This window comes from Enoplosus armatus, chromosome 11 (genome assembly GCF_043641665.1).
Source record: "Enoplosus armatus isolate fEnoArm2 chromosome 11, fEnoArm2.hap1, whole genome shotgun sequence".
Lineage (NCBI taxonomy): Eukaryota > Metazoa > Chordata > Actinopteri > Centrarchiformes > Enoplosidae > Enoplosus > Enoplosus armatus.
Window position 1 is genome coordinate 5,380,964 of NC_092190.1, and position 20,595 is coordinate 5,401,558.

A 20,595-nucleotide genomic window follows, 5' to 3' on the forward strand; every position below is an offset into this window, starting at 1 on the left:
GTCGAGCTGCCGCTAACGATCGCTCAGCTTGTTTCTCTGGTGAATTAAGATCCAGACGTCTGATGACTAAAATATTTAGTTAAAAAACGACCAAGATCTAAAAAGTACATAGAGAAAATGTGCCCTATACATCAATGCTTAAAACTGGATGAAAAGTCAATTTATGGCAGACAACCACAACACTGATGCATGCACAAAGGGGATATGACGCCACTGACATGTGACCAAAAGTTACGTTATACCTTTAATTCAGGTCAATCTCCAAAAAACAATGGATTCCATAATGCAACTTCCTGGTGTCTTTTGATAGGCCCTCCCTGCCCCCTTTTTGTAACACAGACTTTCTGTTAAAAATGTGTAGTCTCCAAGCCCAAGCTGAGATGTCTCAAGTGAGGTCATTTGAGTAATTTTCTCAGAGTTGAAAAAGCTCCTCCAGACCCACAGACCCACATCATGAAACAGTTTTCACAGGCTGAGTAGTGCTAACCGTGACTACTGAATTGACTCTGACATGTAGCTGATGATGAAGATGTCCCCAACAGTTATTGTTATCTGCTGTTCTCTGGTCTCGTGTGTGTGTGTGTGTTAAGTGTTGCCGTTGTTCAGCAGAATGATTAGAGGCATCATTATTTTGGAGTATAGGAACACAGTGAGGAAATGTGTCTATTGTGTAGCTTACACACTATTGCGCTGGCAAACAGCGCAAATCAGCAACCGAGGTAAGGGTGAGAACAATGTTTTCAACCCTCACTCCACCTGCACATACACAAATCGTTGTCTATACAAATAAATGTGTTCTTGACTCGTCAGTCGCTGAGCACCAACAGATCTGCAGATAGGTTTCACACTGAGTTATAGGATTTTTTTCAGTGTTGTTTGGCAGATTATCCTCCATAGTTCAGTTTTGCTTTCGCGTTCATGGTAAAAGTGCTTTTATCGGAGCTGTGAGCGCGGTGCCTCATTGTGTTTGTGCATTTCTAATTTTTACTGCTCGTCTAAGTGTGCTCCAAAGATTCGTTTATTGAAAGTGCAAATCAGGCAGCAGGTTGAATGGAGATTTCATGATCGCTTGCGTCTAGCAAGTCCGTCAAACTGAAGAGGAACACCTTCCTTCGTGCCCTGAAAGGCTGCTGGAATGTTGTCTGTTTCAGGGGAGACATTGGCAGAACAGAAGTGTGCATGGCTCCAAATTGGTTATGTGACAATGTTCAGCGTAAGGGAAAATAATGAAAACCTGCTCCCTGCAGACACATGCACATGACTATTTTGACTTATTTTTCTTCTACTGATCATCCCAGAGTCTTCTTCTGCTGTTTTTGGATCTCAGAAACCATAAAAGTCATAGCAGATGGGTTCAAATGTTCTTTTTTAACCAAAAGTCAGGAACTAAATGTCCCTTTGTCACAATCCTGCTCCAACGGTATAGAGTCGTCTTGATGTTCTTTGTAATTTACTGTTGGGCTCCTGTGATGTTGGAAAATAAGACAGGAAAGGCAGGACCTTGACATGTTGGTCAATAACTGTTAACTGTAAAGAACTGGCTCTCTAGGGGGCAGTGGTACAAATGAAAAAGTGGCATCTGTACTATGTGCAGTAGTAAGATTTATGCTTTCCTGAGGTCGGAACGATACATGCGCACACACACACACACACACACACACACACACACACACACACACACACACACACACACACACACACACTCACATGCACACACACGCACACACTTTTGATGTGCATGGAATATGAATCCAAACCAGTAAAGGCAAAATATGACCTCAAATTAGATTAGAAAAAAAAGTGTAATTCCATTTGCCACTGTATTTACTTATCTTATTAATAGTGCTGATATGATATGACGATATCACTATCGAATAAATGCAAAATTGCCAAAGAAAATTAATACAAACAAACAGTTGGTTTTTAATCATTCTTGACATGCGTAATAAAAAATAATAAACAGCATGTTTAACACCTCCATTACACTGTCACCAATTGTCTCAGTTTTTGTGTGTTCCAGCCCACATATACAATGACATTATATGGGTTATGGGAAATGATCAGGCCCAGAAGATGTCTCATTTTCTTTAGTGTTGTTTTGTTCTTTCATCCAGCTGCTGCACACAGAGTACGCTTGTCTCCCCTCTCTCGTTTACGCCTCCCCACTCGCCAGCGGAGGGTGTTGCCGTCCTCTCACTCACGCAGACTGAGGCACTTTGGTCACTGTGTGTTAATGGAAAGCATCTGTCTCCCGCCACATATTCGGCTTGCTGTTGAAAAAGCCGCTCCGCTGTTAGACTCAGAATCAGCACCACGCAATGATGGGATGCACCCAGAGACAGTTTAGAGTCATATAATTTGATCAAACACACATTCACATATACCGTCACAGCCTCTTGGTAAATGAGGGCAATTAGTTTTGTTTTGTTTTAATTAGATACTGGCATAAAAGACAAACATCTGATGCTTTGTTGCATAAGAGCACCTGTGTGCGTGTAGAGCTTTAGTAAGAGGTTTGGTGGGAACTCTTGCACTACTGAGTTAGACTACACTACTACTAGATTAAGTACTAAACTACTAAAATACTATTAATACTATTATACAAGTATTTCAATAATATGCTACTTTATACTCCACTACATTTCTCCTATGAGTCCTCCATCTGATCGAGAATAATTGTTAAGCACGCATGTCTCACGGTTCTCCATTTTTAACACGTTGCCCCAGCATCTGTGTTTGCTAACACCTTGCGTATCCCACACACTTGTTTTAGCATCTGCAGAGCTTGCATGGGATATGTAATGTGCCTGTTTACTATGCCTGTGTTTTCATTCTTAGTATTTCCATTCAATTTCAGATTTTACGATTTCTGATGTTTTTTTTGTCCTCCCTCTTGTTCGCCCACTTTCTGTCTACATCCTCCATTTTTCTATTTTTCTTATCTTTACTTTCATGTTCCAACACTTCTTACTCTCTGGTTCTTGCCACAAACTCACACAGGTCTCTCCGGTGGCAGAACCACAATTTCATTCGCTATTTGCTTTTTCAACAAAAGATTAGCTCTGAGCCTCCTGACATCCATGTTGTTTGCAGCCTCACGATGTCCTTTTTAAACTCTTCTCAATCACAATTACTTCACCTTTTATCACAGGGATTCATAGCAAAAAAAGAAAGGCAAATTTGAAACTGGTACTGCCAAGTGAAGCTGTGCACTTTCTCCAGAAAAAAAGCATTGTAGCCTAATTTGATCACAAATCATGGTCATCGCAAAGTGTTGAGCAATGCCCTTTGAATTCTAATGTTCCCTGAGCAGCACTTGAGCTGCATCGACCATGGAAGATGCGACAGTCTGGGCTATTTTAAAGGTGAGGTCTGCTGGCAGGGCAAGCTGAGTTATGGGGTTAATAAGGGGAAGAGCATTGATGCGCCTCAGCAACAAAGTGATGTGGACTCGCTCATTAATGCCAGAGCTTGATAAACACCCTGACAAAAAAAACAATCAGGTATCCTTTTTCTGTTAAAAGTCAACTCTGTAGAAGAGCTGGTTGTTTTCTAGGACCTTCCACCGACAAATGTATTGTTACATGTCTTTTTCCCATTAACACTCAATCAGAATAGAAGTCCACCTCTCGATACTTTCAGACTTCACTTCACTGTTGGCGGCACTCAGCCCATTCGTTCCTTATGAGTATGAACATCTTTAATTGGCTTACAGACGTACATATGGTTTTCATTTTAAAAAAAAAGCAAAGTAATTTTCTAAAACAGCTCGGCTCAGTCACAAGGACATTGTACATTTGTTGGGGACTATTCTCAGCCACGCATTAATACATATTTGATGCTCTGATGATGATGATGATTTCCAGCAGCAGGACAATGTATGTGGACCAAAACCAAAGACCAAACAAACAAAAGAAACTAAAAATTCATTGGTGGTTTTTGTCTTTTCATTTTCATTTGTTGACAATAAGAAAAGTATAGAATTTCCTCAGCCTGTCGTTTAGGCAGCGAAACTACCCGAAATGAAAACAGATGGAGAAGATCCGTCTGTACTGTTTTGATCGCTTTTGTCTGCGACACAATGGAGGAGAACATTGTGTTTATTTGCACAATCATATGCAATCAAACAGCAACACTTCTACACTTTAGGAGGATGCAGCAGCAAATCAAACATACTTACATACAAACAGAGGCAGCAATCAGGGACTATCAAACATCAGAAAGTCTGAAAAACATCGTAACATCACAACATTCATAATGATGAAGCAGCTGCTGCAACCAACCAATCAGTCCAAAAGGCTGTACTGGAAACCACCAGACTGCAGGACACTTCACCATCATGCTCTACTGCTCGTGAGTGCATCCCACAAGCAGCAGCTGTAAAGACACATGTCAACCTATGTATGTGACCATATGTACGTATATAAATTCTCTTGTTCTCACCATTAGCATGGGAAATGGGGTTCTGTGGGGGCTGCAGCCCCCCTGCTGGCCAGTGTGAAACACAGTGGAAATATAATTTCACCTTTTTGAATAATCTCTGATAAAAAACAATGTTTTTTGTTCAAGCGCTTGTGGATGTATTATTCTGTTGCGGTTCAAGTTAAATTTGAAGATGTTTGAATAAACATATGGTTTTCCTGACGTGACTCCGTGCCTTCACCTCAGCTTAAAGTTTAGAGGAGCTGCTGAACATAACTGGCTATAGCAAATTAATGGTGCAGAAAATAACAATTAAACAAATAACATCATTTACTTTCAATAGTCCAAAACCAACAAAAACATACAACAGGCTATATGGAAAAAAGGGACTTAGCATCCAGAAGTAAGAGTGAGGCTACATGTTATCTGTACATCCACATGTGCATTTAGAATTTTGGGATTTTATCCTGCGTTTTTTTATTATGTTGAAACAGAGTTTGTGTGTCCTCCTGTGCGTACAGCGCAGCAACTTACCCACAATCGACTTGTGGAGGTAAGGAGATAAAACCGCTCTGCACAGAGTACTGACGGGATGGACATCTACAGTATCTGAAACATGATGCATCATTAATAACGTGTTGAATAAAACACCACAAAGTAAGTGGTCGTCAGCCCGTATGTGAAAAAATCTTTCACTTTAAAGATCCCAGGAAATTGACATTGTAACTTCCTGGAAAATCATCTTCAGTGGTGACTAATTGCTACACTAGTGGGTGTAACAAAAAGCCTCGTTCCACAACTCTGATTCACCACTGACATCTTTTCAGCCAATTAAACGGGTCTGGTCACCAGACTCTGGTGAGCCAGACAGGATTAAGTATGAGGTCCTCTTTTTTTCTGTGCCAGAGAACAGAATCTATTCCAAACAAACATGGCAACAAGCGTCGATGAGGCTGACGCAGTCGACAACTTGTTGTCAGTCAGCTTATAGAAATAACAACTCAATCATCACATTTCTTCGATCAGAAAATGTTATCTGTTCCCAGCAACCGCTACAGCAGTATTCATGTTGACTAAAATAACATTGATGTGATGGTCATTTCAGTCTCTACTGATTGTTCAGGGTAAAATAACCCCTGAGAGGCCAGAGGAGCCAATGTAAGCGATTTAGTTACTGATAAGACGACAGTGGTAAATGAGAGGCCTGCGTTCTTGGCAGAGGCGAGCTACCCAATCTCTGAGCTAGGCTATTATTTTGGACCCACTGGATCTGTAACTGACTTTGTTCATCACTAGCATTCCTACGCTACTCCAATTAGCAAGTGTGGGCTATTTAAGGAACATTTAAGGTATGCTGTTTAGAATGTGCAGAGAAGCAGCGCTGGTGTCATGGACGCTGGCAAAGAGCAGTTTCAGGAGCATTTTTTACTGGAACATTACAGAATGAAGCCCGATGGACAGGGTTAAATAGGGTTAATCAAGTGTAGTTAATAAAAGCGAGGAGACTGATGCTCCTCATTAGCTGGTTTCAACACGTGCCTCGGCCCGTGACGCATCAAATGAGTTATATGAAGGCAGCCTGAGGCATGGATGTGAAGTTACTCTTTGTAACTCTTTGCTCTGTTCTGTCAACCTCCCACTGCAGGTCAGTCCCTTCGATTCAATTAATGAAACCACCAAATAGCACATAACAGTGATGACATTTGTCCTGGTATCTGAAGTGCTCCAGATTACGGACCACTAAATTCCTGTCATCATACTAAATATGATGGCAATCCGTCCTATAGTCATCGAGACATTTCACTCAAAACCACAGATGTCAACCTCATGGTGGCGCTGGAGGAAAAGTCAGGGGATCACCGGAATCATTAGGATTCATTGTCGGGGAACCATGAACGTCTGTACAAACCTTTGTGCCAATCCGTCCAGTCGATGTTGAGATATTTCACTCGATAAAAGACAACTTTGACCTGCATGTCGAAATTTGCAGACGACACCACAGTGCTGGGACTAATCACTAGCAACAGCGAGTCTGCATACAGGAGGGAGGTACAGAATTTGGCAGCCTGGTGTGCAGACCACAACCTGAGCCTCAACATCAAGAAGACCAAGGAGGTTATTTTGGACTTCCGCAGGACAAGACAGCACGATCACCCACCGCTCTACATCAATGGCGAGGAAGTGGAGCGGGTCTCCACCTTCAAGTTTCTGGGCCTGACAGTGACAGAACATCTATCCTGGGACACCAACACAGCCTCCGTCATCAGCAAAGCCCAACAGCGCCTCTACTACCTGAGGAAGCTGAGGAGGGAGAACCTGCCACAGAAGCTGATGATACATTTCTACCGTTGTGCCATTGAGAGTGTGCTGACATACTGTGTGTCGGTGTGGTTCAGCAGCTGCACAAAGGCAGAATCATTGGGGTACAGCTACCGGACATCAACTCCATCTCCACCACCCGCTCCCTGCAACGCTCACACCGGATCATCAGAGACTCTTCCCACCCCGCCCATCACTTGTTTGAACTGTTACCATCTGGGAGAAGGTTCCGATCCATCCGAGCAAGAACACCCAGGATGGCCAACAGTTTCTTCCCACATGCCATAAGACCCCCCCCCCCCCCACCCCGACTGATTTAGTGATTTAGCCACTTTTTGCATTGTTGCAACAATTTATCTGCCCGATGTGCCTCGAAATTAGAAATTATTACTTATTAACTTATTACTATTTATTGCTATACATATATATATATATATATATATGTATTTTTTTTAACTCTTAGATTGTTATTTATTTATTGACTACGGCTCTGGGAATGCTGTGCTGTCTCGTTGTTTTTATGACAATGACAATAAAGAACTTTAAACTTTGAACTTGAACTTTGAACTTTTACACAATAACACAGATTTTTAACCAACAGAGGTGGGGGCTAGAAACAATGTATTTCTTTGCTTGATTTGACAACACAAGAAAAATATAAACGTGTAATCCTGTATGAAAATATGAAATAATATAATAGATAAATAGTATGAATATATAAGATAATAAAGTAACATAAATATAGACAGATGAAACTGATAATAAAATTAGGGATATGAAAGAACAATCAGTGCAGTTGTTTTTCTGATCAGGGTTGTCACTATGCGTCATATTCCACAACAAGAACTTGGTTTGTAACTCAAGGGTTGTGTAAGTGCCATTGATTGGAGCGTGTCCATCTCTGAAAATGAGAAAGTGAATAAGAAGCTCTTCAGCTGCCTCTCTGTGGCTCAATTATTCCTATTTCATATTTTTTTCCTATTTTTGTGCAGGCCAATCACACAAGATGGCCTGTGATTACCAGATCCTCAAATGCGCTGCACACTGGGAAGACTCAAGAGTCACAGTGTTTAAGTTTATTGGAGGGAGGGGGGGGGGGTATCTCTGCCACAAGACAGCGAAGCTGGCTCATTCAGTCTGCTGAGTGGCTCTTTATGAATGTATGACTTGTTATTCGCAGTCATGCAAAATTAAATTAAACCAATCATGTAGATAGACATGATACATTGAATCTAACACCAAAATACATACACAGTCAATGAGCTTCCATGGGAAAGATGTTTTCCCATGCAGATTTATAATCATGTTCATCAGTCATTTCTTTATTGACAAAAATTACAACAAGGATTTGTTTTTAACCCTGGTGAAAAATTGGAATATGAAACAAAATGCACCACTCAAGCATTTCTTAGGAGAAAAGAAAGTGTCAAGAGCAGGGAGAATTTGACTGGAGCTAAAAAAAACAAAACAGAGTTAGGTGATAATTCTCTGTGACTTCATCACTGCGAACGTCTGCTTTCACATTTTACAAACAGGTAATACACCATATTTAAATTTTAAATTATTTCAAAATGTATTATTTTATTGTTGTTGTTCTCACAATCATCCTCCATCAAAATACACCACAAAGAAACAAACCAGTGAGCAGCCTAATTGTGTGACAATGAGGAGTCACCTTTACTCCTCTGGGAAAGGTCAGATCTTGGTGCAAAATCAAGTGTCAGTGTCAGGGGAAACGTGACTCCCTGGCTGAATGCAGATCTGTCTCCACTCTACCTGATCTGAGCAGTTAATCCCCAAACAGAACAACATACAGTGTCCACATCGGAGCACAACCTGACAGCAGGTCTGTTACCTAAATAAAACAACCGGATCAGGTTTTGGATCAACTTGTCTGACTCATGTAGAGCAGCAGAAGAAACCTTTTTGCCCCACAACAAAAGGGATATATATTTTTAATTACATTTGTTTATATATCAGGGACAAAGGCACATTATTTGCCATCACTGTGACGTAAATGTGCCAGATTTTGCCAAATGGCTCATCTTAATCTGTCCCCTGGCAGGTCAATGCTAGAAAAGAGGCAAGAGGCAACAAAGACACATGTAGCTTATCTTCAATCATCAATCTTCAATCCCAATGAGGCCCAATTGCTAGGATGGTTAAACTCGTGGCCAGAAGATCATCAGTGACTTTGTGTGGCAGACTCAGAACCTGATTGAGGACACTTGTGGTAAAGCTGAATAAAGAGACCTTTCAGGCTCGGTTTTCCCCGGAAATCCCTGAAGGATTATCTGCAGGTCAGAGCGACTGCAGCTTCTATGGTCACAGAGGCAAAAACTCAAAAAGGTGCGTGAGGCGTTCAGAGAAGCAATGGAGAGAGACTTCTAGTTTGCCTCAAAGAGGTTCTGGTAAACCATCAGATGACTCAGGACGTGGAGAGAGGGTCGAGACCAGGCTGTTTTCAGCAGGGGAGAACTGCTGATCTTGACTGGGAATACAGCACACAGGAAGGAGCACTTGGAGGACTCCGGGGGAAACCTTGCCAAGCTGTCTGCCAGAAATAACTGTAACCACTGTGGCAAGACGCCAGTGGAAGATGAGATTCACACTGAGATAATGTCTGGGCCGTGCAATTCAGATATATTGATTTAGATATATCAACTTCAACAAAAATCCACTCATCACATGGGGGTGATCTTATAATATATATAATGCCTATAAAATCTTGTGCCTTTTTTGAGTCACTTCTGACTCATCTTCATTATTCTCATAGTGAATTTGTGAATCCGCATTCAAGCATTCCCTCCCTTATAACACTTCATGTAGTTTATTAGCTGCTTTTCACCAGGGTTATCATCCATTTCCAGTCATACTAACATGACATCAGCACACAGCCCAGGCTGCATCAGATATGTTAAAAAAAAAAACAGCCCAGTATTCCCAGTAGAGTCATTCCCAGAAAGAGAGAGAGAAGGGGGGGGGCGTTGTGCGTTGGATTTGCGCAGGCGGGTGTGCAGATGACCGGGTCGGCGTGATTGGTCACCTCTGCGTATGTGAGGATGCCTGTCACCCCGCAAGGTTGTGCGCTTTTAAACTGTTGCGGGCAGAGGGCACTGCGCTCAGACCGCACGGCTGTGGGGAACCGAGATCAAAGAGGGGACCCGAAACGAACCGAGCAGAACCGAACCGAACAGAACCGAACCGGACCCAGAGAAGACCGGAGAGGATTTAAGAGAGGAAACACAGAGTCATGACTCTGCCAACTGTGCGACAACTTTTCCTTCTATGTCTATTCTGTCTTCTTGGATCTTGGAGCAGAGCAGGTGGGTGATCAAATTGAAATTGACTGACAGGTCTTTTAACTCAACTGGTGCGTCTTTTTCTTTAGTCTTGTTTTTGAGAGAGAAATTCTCGGGTTTTATTTATTCCTTATTAAAAAAACATCTCGTAGGCTCATCCTGGGATACTCAAGAGATGCAAAATGACTGCTCATTGTAGATCTAATCTATCATAGTGATATAAAATACCATAAAGTGTGATTAAGTTGAGTTTAAGTCAAAATGCAATTCATTTCTTTCTTCACCATGTGTGGAAAAAACAACAACCATAAAAGATTTAAAAAATGCATTCATTCAAGAGTAACGGGTACCACAGTCTAATAAGGAATACTTCACTTTTACAAATGTATATTTCAATTGTTAAAACGTAAAAAATAGTTGAAACCCCCGCTGATTAAAACGTTTATTGGTACTTTATAGATTAGTCATTTTGAACACTGATCTACTGGCAATGAGCTGCGGAGTATCCAGTTTCTCAGCAGCTTATTAACATGAACAACTGCAGACGCGATGGATGATTGCTTTTCAAATAAACCACGCCATACTTGCCGGACTTTATTTTCAGGTATCAGGTATTACACATTTTTAAGTAAGAAACTCTTATTATTCGTTATTAATAACTTTATGATATGCCACCAGGTCAGCTGATACATGTCATTAACAAAAGGCCATGGGCTTCCCATCTTACAGTAACCCATCAAGTCTGCCGATGTGAATGTTAAGTTATGTAAAACTTAACTGGAGTCTGGATGCTCTGCTGTTTGTTTTCAGATGATGTAATGGCTTATTACTGGCCTGTAAAGCATTAATAATTCATTCAAATCGATTCAATAAGCATTTCAACATATAAACCTTTTATAAAGTATGCCTAATTAGAGAAACACAATTCTTTAAATTCACAATTACTCCTTTACAAGACCTTTAAAAGCAGAAATAACTACAGCAAAATATACTCAGTTACAAGTAAAAGTCCTCTATTCAAATTTAAAGTACAGAAGTATTAGCAGCAAAATGTACTTTAAAAGTAAAAGTACTCATTATGTAAAATGGCTCCTTCTAGATTGTTATATTATCATATACATTCATGTGTAAACAGCATTTTAACTACTTCATATACTGGTGTTCACATCTATGGAGATGTATTATTTTTTTTAAAGGTGATTATTTATTGTGTATGTAAATTCTGAATAATTAGTAACCATAGCGACCAAATCGAGTAAAAAGTTTAATATTTACCCCTGGAATTAAGTTGAATTGAAGCATAAAGAAGTATAAATTGAAATACTCAAATAAAGTACAAGTATCTCAGGTACTAACTAAATGCATTTAGTTACTTGTTATCACTGGAAAATACAGTATTACCAAGTAACTTACTACCTGGCTGAAAAGCATTGTTTCACTGACCTCTGCCAGTTTAAAGTTTGTGCTCCGGCACACTAACCACGCCCACAGCAACAGTGATGTCAGGGTGTACTTAGTCTGACTCACGGGATGCAGGCTACTTCCTGCGCGTAACTGTTTTTCGTGAAACAACATCAACAACCTCCAAGCTCGCAGCTTACACGCTGAAAATGACAAGTTTTGACAAAGATTTGGATCGTCTGTGGTTTTAACGGGTCCAGTGAGCTCCTCCAGAACTAAAGTACAGGTAGGCTTCCCCTCCAGGACACAGATGATCAAGTTATGTTTGTCTTTTTTAACAGTAAAAGTTGTAAAATCATATATTCTACATACGTTGTGGGGATTTAACAATTTTCATGCCAGGGCTCGCAAATGTTCCTCCAAAACAAGATCCCCCTGACACTATTTTGTAAGGGCACCGTCGCTGCATCCTGGGCTTAGCGCCGCCCAGAGACAATTGTGATTGGCTGAAAGAAAAACAACGACGATGGGTTGAGCCAGACCTGTCTCCAAAGTGTGGAGACAGGTCTGGCCATGCGGGACTAGGATGTACCGAACACATCCTGAGTACACATCAGCATCACTGCATCATGAAATCACTGGAGTTGAGTTACACTTTAAGGCTTGAAACTGAGGGTTTCTCTGAAAAGCGCGGCATTATCTCAAGATACTGTCCATTATGATACTATTTGGATTTAAGACGTTTTTTTATAATATTTATAAGTTGCCAACACTTTTTGCAGAAGGCCTCCGCATTTTCATCAAAGTGCAATTTGTTATGTCCAAGTGTCCAAGGCCTAGCTGCTTATTCAAATAGGCTGCATCATAAAGTCACTATAAATTAAGTATGGCACCAGATATATACTCTCAGTTCTCATGAGATCATTGTATGAAGGACTTGTAATTACAGCACGTAAAATACAATTAAATCACTTTAAAGTTGCTTTTGCGGACCACAAACACGCTTAGAGTCCTATAGAATTGTTTCAGTATTATTGTTCAGTGTTACAGTGATTTCCCTTTCTGTATTCATTATCGTGATGGCAATGATGTCTGTATCAAAAGAAGCTGCCTTAGTATGAACAGTGTTTCCAGTATGTCTTCACTTCACATTGCTCTTCTCTCAGATGCCAGTCCTTTCGATCAGTGGGATGATGGGATAGCGTTAAGAAAGGTAGGGAATTATCTTTTCATTTTGCATTCATCCACTCTCAAATCATCCCCATATCATTCAGACTCTCTGACAACTAAAGTAAAGAAAGGAATGCTAATATGAGGTCCTTGATTAATCAATCATTTTAATCATTGCTTTTACTTGTCTGTCCGTCTGATATTAATACAAATATTTCTTCCCAACTCAGTCGCTAACCAAAATTTTGTTGGACCAAAGAATGAGTCCATAGACCACATTGATCTGCATATGCATTCAGCCCATGCAGCAGGTTACCTTTATTAGGAAAAAAAAAACTGCAGTGGTCAGTGTTCAGACTGAGATATTGAGTTGCATTCATTGTCCATTGTGAATTCATATTGGAGTGTGTTTGTCTGCAGGTGCGAGGCATCCAAAGTGGTGATTTGAGTGATGTTTTGTGGAGAGACCAGAATGAGGTAGGTGAAACCCTAACCCTAACCAAACACCAAAAACCCTTTATAGCCACTTTAAAGGTACATAACATTATAATATTATTAACTATATACGCTGTATCACTGTTTAAATGAACGGTGACGTCTTGATATAATTACTGTAAACATGAGACCATGGTTAATATTCGCGTTTTAAAGAATTAAGTACCACATTTCCCATGAGCCCTGTTGCTAACTGTCACTGTCAGTGATGGTCTGTTTACTGCAATTAATGTGAGGATTATGTGCTAACGATATAATGTTAAAGGAAGACTTTTAAGGGAGGTGCGGGGGCTCTTTGCTAGGTTTGGGTATAAAGAACCTATACTTATTTTTTCCAAATTAGGTTTTATTTAGAAGCATGTTTTCTTTAAAGCAGGGTTGGCGTAGGCAGTGCAATTAGGAAGTTAGGTACTACGCTAAGTGATCATGGAACTTTTTACGCTGCAGCTTTTTGTAAATTAATTGGCTTGTGATTTCTATGCAGTCACTAACATAAAATATGAGTTGTTTTTCATATTTTGGAGAGGGAGGCCTCCAGTTTCACAGCGGTGTGGCACAGTGATGTATGCTGGCAGAAAGAGCAGTGATGTTATGTGCGAAGGTAACAAGACTGAAAAACGTAGCCTACTTTAGAATAATGCTGTGTTTTGTCCCCGTAGCAGCCACCTCAGCTACTGATATCATGAACCTCGTTACAGTTGAAGAGAACTGAGAATCATCGGCATCCCGACAGCAAAACAAACATTAACCTGCAACTCCCAACAGAAATCTTAGTCCATCATCTCAAAAAATATCTTAAATATCGAACAAATTGAATAAGTATTTAGCTGTTTTCGATGGTGGAGGCGTACACAATGACAAAAAGGAGAATGTTGTTTTTTAAAACCATATAAAATGAGAAAAAGTGGAAAAAATATAAACAAACAAAAATTGAAATGAATGAAGAGAATAACATGCATGTGAGTCTGTAGGAAGAGAGAGTGTGTGGTTATCAGAGTGAAAAACATCAGTGCGTTTGGGTATTCGCGCCAGTTTCAAATATCTGTGGTCAGTGACTGGCTTCTTATTTGCTTCTGAGAGAAAAGATTTAGTGGTTGTTACATTGCTGTAAAATCTGAATGTACAGGAGTCACTGTTTTTGTGTCCCTCCACTGAACTCTATGTGACTCTTCTGTTATTAAACGGAAATTGTGTTTCCCCACAGCAGCAAGTCCAGAATGTTTTCAAAAGAGTAAGTATTTGACTTCAGTTCTGGTTATTATCTAGTTTTTTTGTCAGCAGCAGCTCACTGACCTTCTGAATTTCCCTCTTTTTTTTTCAGTTTCTGTTTCATTACTCTAAAGCACGCAACTCAGTCGGAGCTGTACAGCACGAGGTGAGCAGAGGACCAAACAAACCGCTGGTGGTTTTTGGTTCATTATTTCATTCACAAGTTTTCGCATCACTTTTGGTCATTTTAAATGGAAGCAGATGTGGGAAAAGAGAACGTGAAACATCTGCTGGAAGCTTTTACAGAAGGGATTTTTTTTAAATGCTTAAGTGAACAATGACAACCTAAGTGCACTGAAGAGCTCAAGTCTCTCAAAATGGAAAACCTAAGCCAGATTACATTTCCTGATGGAAAATTCAAGTTCAAACAACATGTTGGCCATTGTTGATTGGGGTGCTGTTGGTTCAGTCTGAGTTGACACTTAAAAGTATTAAAAAATGACCAGCGAAATGAAATGAAAGTGAAAATGTTTTGATGAGCAGCTGCAAAAGGCTGACTCATCACACCAAAATAAGTTAATATTCTGGCTTCGCAAACAGGTATGAATCAATTTAGAATTTAGTATTGTTTGAGCATTTTCAATACTAGTGCCAGTACATTACCTGGGTTTCACTACTGAGACCCAAACCATATTTGTTTGGATACTTTTAACTTGTCTAAATGTTTTTCTACAAAAGAAGCCAAAACTTTCAACAGTTACATGTTGTCTAAATACACTTTATTATTATTTTATTTTTTTAAAGGATGGTCTAAAACTTGCAAAATTAGGATTCAGGAAATATCTGATCAAGACTAAATAAACAAGGTTACAAAGCTTCTCTGTGCTGTGGACGTCAGTACCAAAGCCAGTTTCTCTTTCACTGGTCCCATTCCTTGGATTTACTGTATTAGTATACAGTCCAAAGACCTCATATAATCACATTGATGGGTTATAATCTCATTGTATAAATTGTTACAGCATCTCTGCTTCCTCTCTAAATGAACTCTCCCCCTTCCTCCTCCAGTCTCACTCCGTTCATCCTTTGATGCGACTTTCCCCAAAGCTTTCCCAGAGGAGAAATAAGAAGGTGGTACTTTTGGTAAGACAACTTAGATATATGTATATATATCTATAAGTTCAAACAAAGAGGGATTTCCTCCTTCAAACCGCTCAGTTTCTTTCATGTGAATAAGAGCATTATTTCCTGGAGAGGAATTGATAAAAATATTGATTTGCCTTCAGCTTGTGTTAAACTCCCCCCCCCTGAACTTTGCCTCTCAGGCTACATAGTTTGTCCTACCTGGTTGAAAGTTTTAAGAGGTTGTTGAGGCAGTATACCACCTGATATGAAGACCTGCAGACATTACTTAGGGCTCAAAAAAGTCCTGCCAACTTCTCTACATGTTTTCCAGTTTTAAAAAACGTATCAATATATCTGTTTACAGTTAGTATTGTGCTTACAAAGATGCTAGCATTGGACATCAGTGAAAAATAAGACAATACAGCTCAGAGTCCTTTGTAATAAAGATGCAAATACAACTTATCAGAAAGTATCAGGCCTCCATCCAGGAACCTAGACATGATTTTAAGTACCATTATCACGGAAAGCACAACAACTTTCGTTATCATTACGCTAATGACAATAATATATACTTTTACTTTGTTGTGCCCCCTCACCCTACATTTGAAACCAAACCAACTGTTAAGAGGCTTGAAGAGGTTAAGCTATCCAGTTTTTAACAACAACGAAAGGCAAATATTAGAGAAAAGTCAAAAAAACGAATCTAAAGTTGAGTAGTAGACCATTATTAACATTATTTTTGCAACCTATTGGAGGAGTCCCGACTCCCCAGGTGGGAACCACTGTTTTAGAAGGTTCTCTAGGCAGGAAATTCATCAACACCTTTCAACATCGGTGAGGAACAACAGACAAACAAACTCAGAGAACAAGGGACTTTCACCATTTCTCTCCTGTCTACAAAAAGTCAACCCTTTTTTCCCAGGAAGCTTCGGGGAGCAAAGAAGTAGTGAACGAGTGATTAAGAGAGCCAGCACTAAATGAAATCACTGTTCAGGTTCGATTTGCCGCCGACACTGACTTTTCTCTTTCTTCCTAATGAAACAGAAGATTCGAGGTCTGCCGGAGGTGATGTTGTAGAAGAAAAATCTACAAAAACAAAAAAGGAAATCAGGCTCAACAGAAGAGGAGCAGCAGGAAACCTCTGAACATCACACCTACAGTCGACTGGTGGAGCGACGCACAGCATCTCTGACATGTCTCCCTACACTGAAACATGATTTTTTTGTTAATAGAAAATAAATTATTGTACAGATGGAAAAAAAAGAAAAAAAGCCAGAACTGCACTGCCTCGGCTGCCATGTGTCTTCCTGCTTCCGAATGTCAAATCGGTGTGAGTCAATGTAAACTGTACCCAAGCACCAGACACAAGACATGGGTGTCAGAAAGCTCAAACAAAAACACAAATAATCTCTTCAACAAGTTCTTTATAATTAACAGTGACAAAGACAACTTGGGGAAAGAAACTGGCACTGATTATTGTGGCAAAGAGGTGAACTCACATTTAATTTAACAGATTTAAATGTACATGAACATTTTGTGACAACCATCATGAAACGTAATAAAAAAAGTTATAATTTGTTTTGGATGCTTTTGTAAAGATTCAGGTGATGAAGTTGGGTGTTTATTGAAATTACAAAAGAGCGATTGTTGTGCAGTTTTCCCCACTTTCCCACAGAGATGTACAGGAGGCCGGCTGGCGGTTTGATTCTCTCCAGCCAAGTGTCCTGTTCATGTGCCCTTGAGCAGGACTGATCCCTGTATAAGAGCGCCACCTACATGGTCAAAATATGAAATGTATATGCTGATAAAGGAGATGCCGTCCCTTCTCTGTCCCTGCTCAAACCATCATCAGATGTTTTAAGGTCCTTTGGAGTGACAGGTGCTTTCCTTCTAGTAGTCCTCGTCCTCAGAGTCACTGTCGTTTCGTGCAGGAAGCGAACATCTGATCGATGACATTAACTTGTCTTCGATTTGTTTTTTGGGGTTTTCCTCCAGGTCTGTCTTCACCGCCCCACTCTCCGATAACCTCCACTCCAGCTCTGGATGGGACAGACAGGACAAATAAGAAACACTTCACTCGTAAAATATGATGAAATGTACACGATGAGACTGTTAAACTGTCAGTGGTGTAAAATATCAATAATGTGATACAGTTCAAACACAAACTACAGCTTCCAAAATGGCCCTAAAGTTGAAAGGTAAGCAGGGTTTTTTAACAGGGCTGTTGCATTTGTTTAAGCTAGGTGTTTACATCTATTTACTATTAATTAGTTATTACTAATCACACTGGGATTCAACAATACTTACATTTTTATAGTCAAACTGGAATGACTTTACATACACCCTGATGGCCCTGGAGATTTAAGTGTGTGTTCAAAGTCCTGCCACTTCTTTGATAGCAAGTCGCCTCCTACCTTCAACTTTGAGGTTCATGCCCCCGAAGACCAGTGGCCCAATGAACTGGGCCTTCATCTCTCCTTCCAAATACACGAAGATGGTGGGCAGGTTGCGGTCGGGGTAGTTGGGGATGCAGGTGGTGGAGATGGACTTGAGGAATTTGGTCTGAGGGAACTTCGTGGCCAACCTGCTCAGGTGCTGGTTGATGAGGGTGCACAGAGGGATGCTGGGAAAGGAGAGAACATCACACAGGTCTGTTAGTGCAGAATGATATAAAACAAAGAAAAGAAGAAAATATCAAGAAGGTGGAACATGACAACATTTGACATTTTTGCTTGATAAATTACTTAAAAAAATAACATGTACATATGTATGCACTCATGTGCTACCAAACGCTATGTAAGTTTGAAGGTAGACTAGTGTCACATTACACATTCCAAAAACACGACTCAAAACAAGTCCTGGTGTTATCTTAACAGCTGTGTAGGCTGTATGTATGAAATCTAAAAAAACAAATAAAAGGTCTAAAGGGTCAATGCACCCAAATCAGACAGCAGCAAGAAGAAATTGCATTAAAAAAAGAACTCAACTCAAATATTTTCTGTCCTTTTTCGACATAAGCCTCACGCTTGTTTAAGTACTTGATTCGGTTGGATGCCCTACCCCTGTTTGTAGAGGTGCAGCACCACCCAGATGCCGTCTCCGGCCTTGTTGACCTCCTTGATGTAGTCCTGCCCTGAGATTTCGCCCAGCTCCCCGAACACGTTCTTCATCTGAGTCGCCTTCCACTCTGCGAGACGCTGCTGTCTGCAAGGAGACACATCTCATATCAGAATACAGTCAGAGTGAATGGGTTTCTGTCAGACTCATTCTGCTATGAGCTAATAAAAATAAATTATAGATTTTTCTTGGGCTGACCATAAGCCTAGCCACCAGCCAAATGCTGCAAGTTTACTTTTCGCATTAGACTCTATTGGTATCAAGCAGTCATTTAAAAAGTCATTTAAAAACTATACAATGTACTGTATACTATACAGTAAATGAAAACGAGTTGCTCAGTACACCAGACCCCTACCTGCATAATCTCCACTCACCTGTACATCTCAATGGCAGCCTCATCGTCTTCACCAAACTCATCTTCATTCTCCTCCAGTTCCTCCAGTGTCATGCTCTCATATGTTTTAACTGTTCAGAGAAACAGTCACAGCAGCTGATTACATGTTCTGCAAACAATCTAACTCTCAGTGATCACTTGAATGGGGTCAAACTAGACTACACTGAACTCTTTTAGAAATGTCATCAATACCATATTTGACATAATTTAGGCCTACATGATTTTCATTGGTGCATCTGCAAATAAAACCAAAACTGTGGGGTACATTGACTTGGGTGGCACTTTAAACCATGTTTTATGAGGTGGAAAAAATTTATTTTATTTATACCAAACTGTCTTACCGACAGACTGCTGTTGGAGGGCCAGCTCCTCCTCTTCGTCATCTTTAGGTACCTCTTTGGGAGGAAGAATGCCTTTCTTCCTCAGGATATCATTCCACTCTGTGTCTTCGTTCGGGTCCTGGGTAGAACACAAAGCATGTATACACAAATACTGTTAGCTCTGGTATGTGATGTATTTCTCTTTTTGTAAGCAGAAGAATGAAACGCCAGTCTTGATTACCAAGATCTGTTTGTTTTTGAAGATCCGAACCAAATGACCAAGGTCAGGGTTTAATTTACCAAATCAAACACACACACTGGGAACGAGCCATCGTCTAAGACAAACGCGTACATGCTGCGGGCCTGGATGGGTTTTGTGCTTGTTTAAGCACCAAATGTATGAAATTAACTTGGGTGGGTTTATTTGCCACACACATAAAACTGGACTAACTGACAGAGAGAAAAAGTAAACACAGGGAGGTGTCTAACCTGCTGGGGGGCCTTTGAAGTGGCTTAGAAAACAATGTTGGGTGTGCTCTGCCCACCTCATACTGTATACACCCCTAAAATCCACCTCATCCACTGTAGATGGGATACCAAAGTTTAAACATGCAATAATGTGAGTAATGTACTGACTCAGGCATGACTCGGGCTGAGTGAGGTAATACAGCGAGACCTGAGCCGACAACATGAGCTTGAAAAATCTGCATTTTTCTCGATGTTTAACTACAATTTTACATACACTGTAGTGCAATTACTGTAGATGAAATTCCTACCAACTACTGTTGTAACCACTTATTGTAGTGCTGTGGTGACAAAAAAGTCATTGATGAAAACAGTTGTTACTGGTTTCAGGCACTTCAATGTGAGGATTTTCTGCTTTTCTTTCCGTTTCATATCCAACACTTTAAGATGATTTCTGTTTTCCGAGCCGTTACTACCAAATGTTTGACCAGATCAAAATTGTCATCAGTTAAATTTCTGTCCACCAACTAATCGATATATCACAAATGGTTTCAGCTCTACTGCCAGCTAATTTCAGATCATCATGTCTTTCTCGGTGACTCTTTGACAGGTTTGAGGAAAGCTAGCTAGCTAATGGTAAAGCTAACATTTTAAGTGTTGGTCCGTCCAGCTACACTGCGAGGTAAGTTTCAAAAACTATGCTTTGAAATTATTTCGACACACTACACCAACATCGACCGAAGTTAAATCGTCTGACTCACCAACGTTAAACCACAGCGTTTAAATGTCTAATAAAGCTTTACCGACCTGCATTTTGACAGATAACACTCCTCTGAAATCACACCGTTGCTCTCCTCCC

General features: G+C 40.3%; 2 protein-coding genes across 2 annotated transcripts; one reads left to right on the forward strand and one right to left on the reverse strand.

Annotated features, from left to right (window-relative positions):
• Positions 1-9,994: 9,994 nt before the first annotated feature.
• On the forward strand, positions 9,995-16,973 carry nms (neuromedin S). Its single transcript, XM_070914657.1, has 7 exons — positions 9,995-10,067; positions 12,611-12,657; positions 13,035-13,091; positions 14,314-14,340; positions 14,431-14,484; positions 15,384-15,458; positions 16,485-16,973. The coding sequence occupies exons 1-7, from the start codon at positions 9,995-9,997 to the stop codon at positions 16,515-16,517; spliced, it is 366 nt and encodes a 121-aa protein (XP_070770758.1). The 3' UTR covers positions 16,518-16,973.
• Positions 16,848-20,595, reverse strand: pdcl3 (phosducin-like 3). Its single transcript, XM_070914656.1, has 6 exons — positions 20,544-20,595; positions 19,293-19,410; positions 18,932-19,022; positions 18,501-18,644; positions 17,855-18,063; positions 16,848-17,479 (listed from the first exon to the last, which is right to left on the reverse strand). Exons 1-6 carry the CDS (start codon positions 20,547-20,549, stop codon positions 17,331-17,333), a joined length of 717 nt encoding a protein of 238 aa, XP_070770757.1. The 5' UTR covers positions 20,550-20,595; the 3' UTR covers positions 16,848-17,330.

Excerpts from the sequence above, each read along its gene's own strand:
- nms (XM_070914657.1), top strand. The coding sequence starts at position 9,995 with ATGACTCTGCCAACTGTGCGACAACTTTTCCTTCTATGTCTATTCTGT. Across the intron at positions 14,341-14,430 it reads TCCAGAATGTTTTCAAAAGA|TTTCTGTTTCATTACTCTAA; the intron begins GTAAGTATTTGA and ends TTTTTTTTTCAG. Across the intron at positions 14,485-15,383 it reads TCGGAGCTGTACAGCACGAG|TCTCACTCCGTTCATCCTTT; the intron begins GTGAGCAGAGGA and ends TTCCTCCTCCAG.
- pdcl3 (XM_070914656.1), bottom strand. Across the intron at positions 18,645-18,931 it reads GCTGCCATTGAGATGTACAG|ACAGCAGCGTCTCGCAGAGT; the intron begins GTGAGTGGAGAT and ends GTCTCCTTGCAG. Across the intron at positions 18,064-18,500 it reads CTGCACCTCTACAAACAGGG|CATCCCTCTGTGCACCCTCA; the intron begins GTAGGGCATCCA and ends CTCCTTTCCCAG.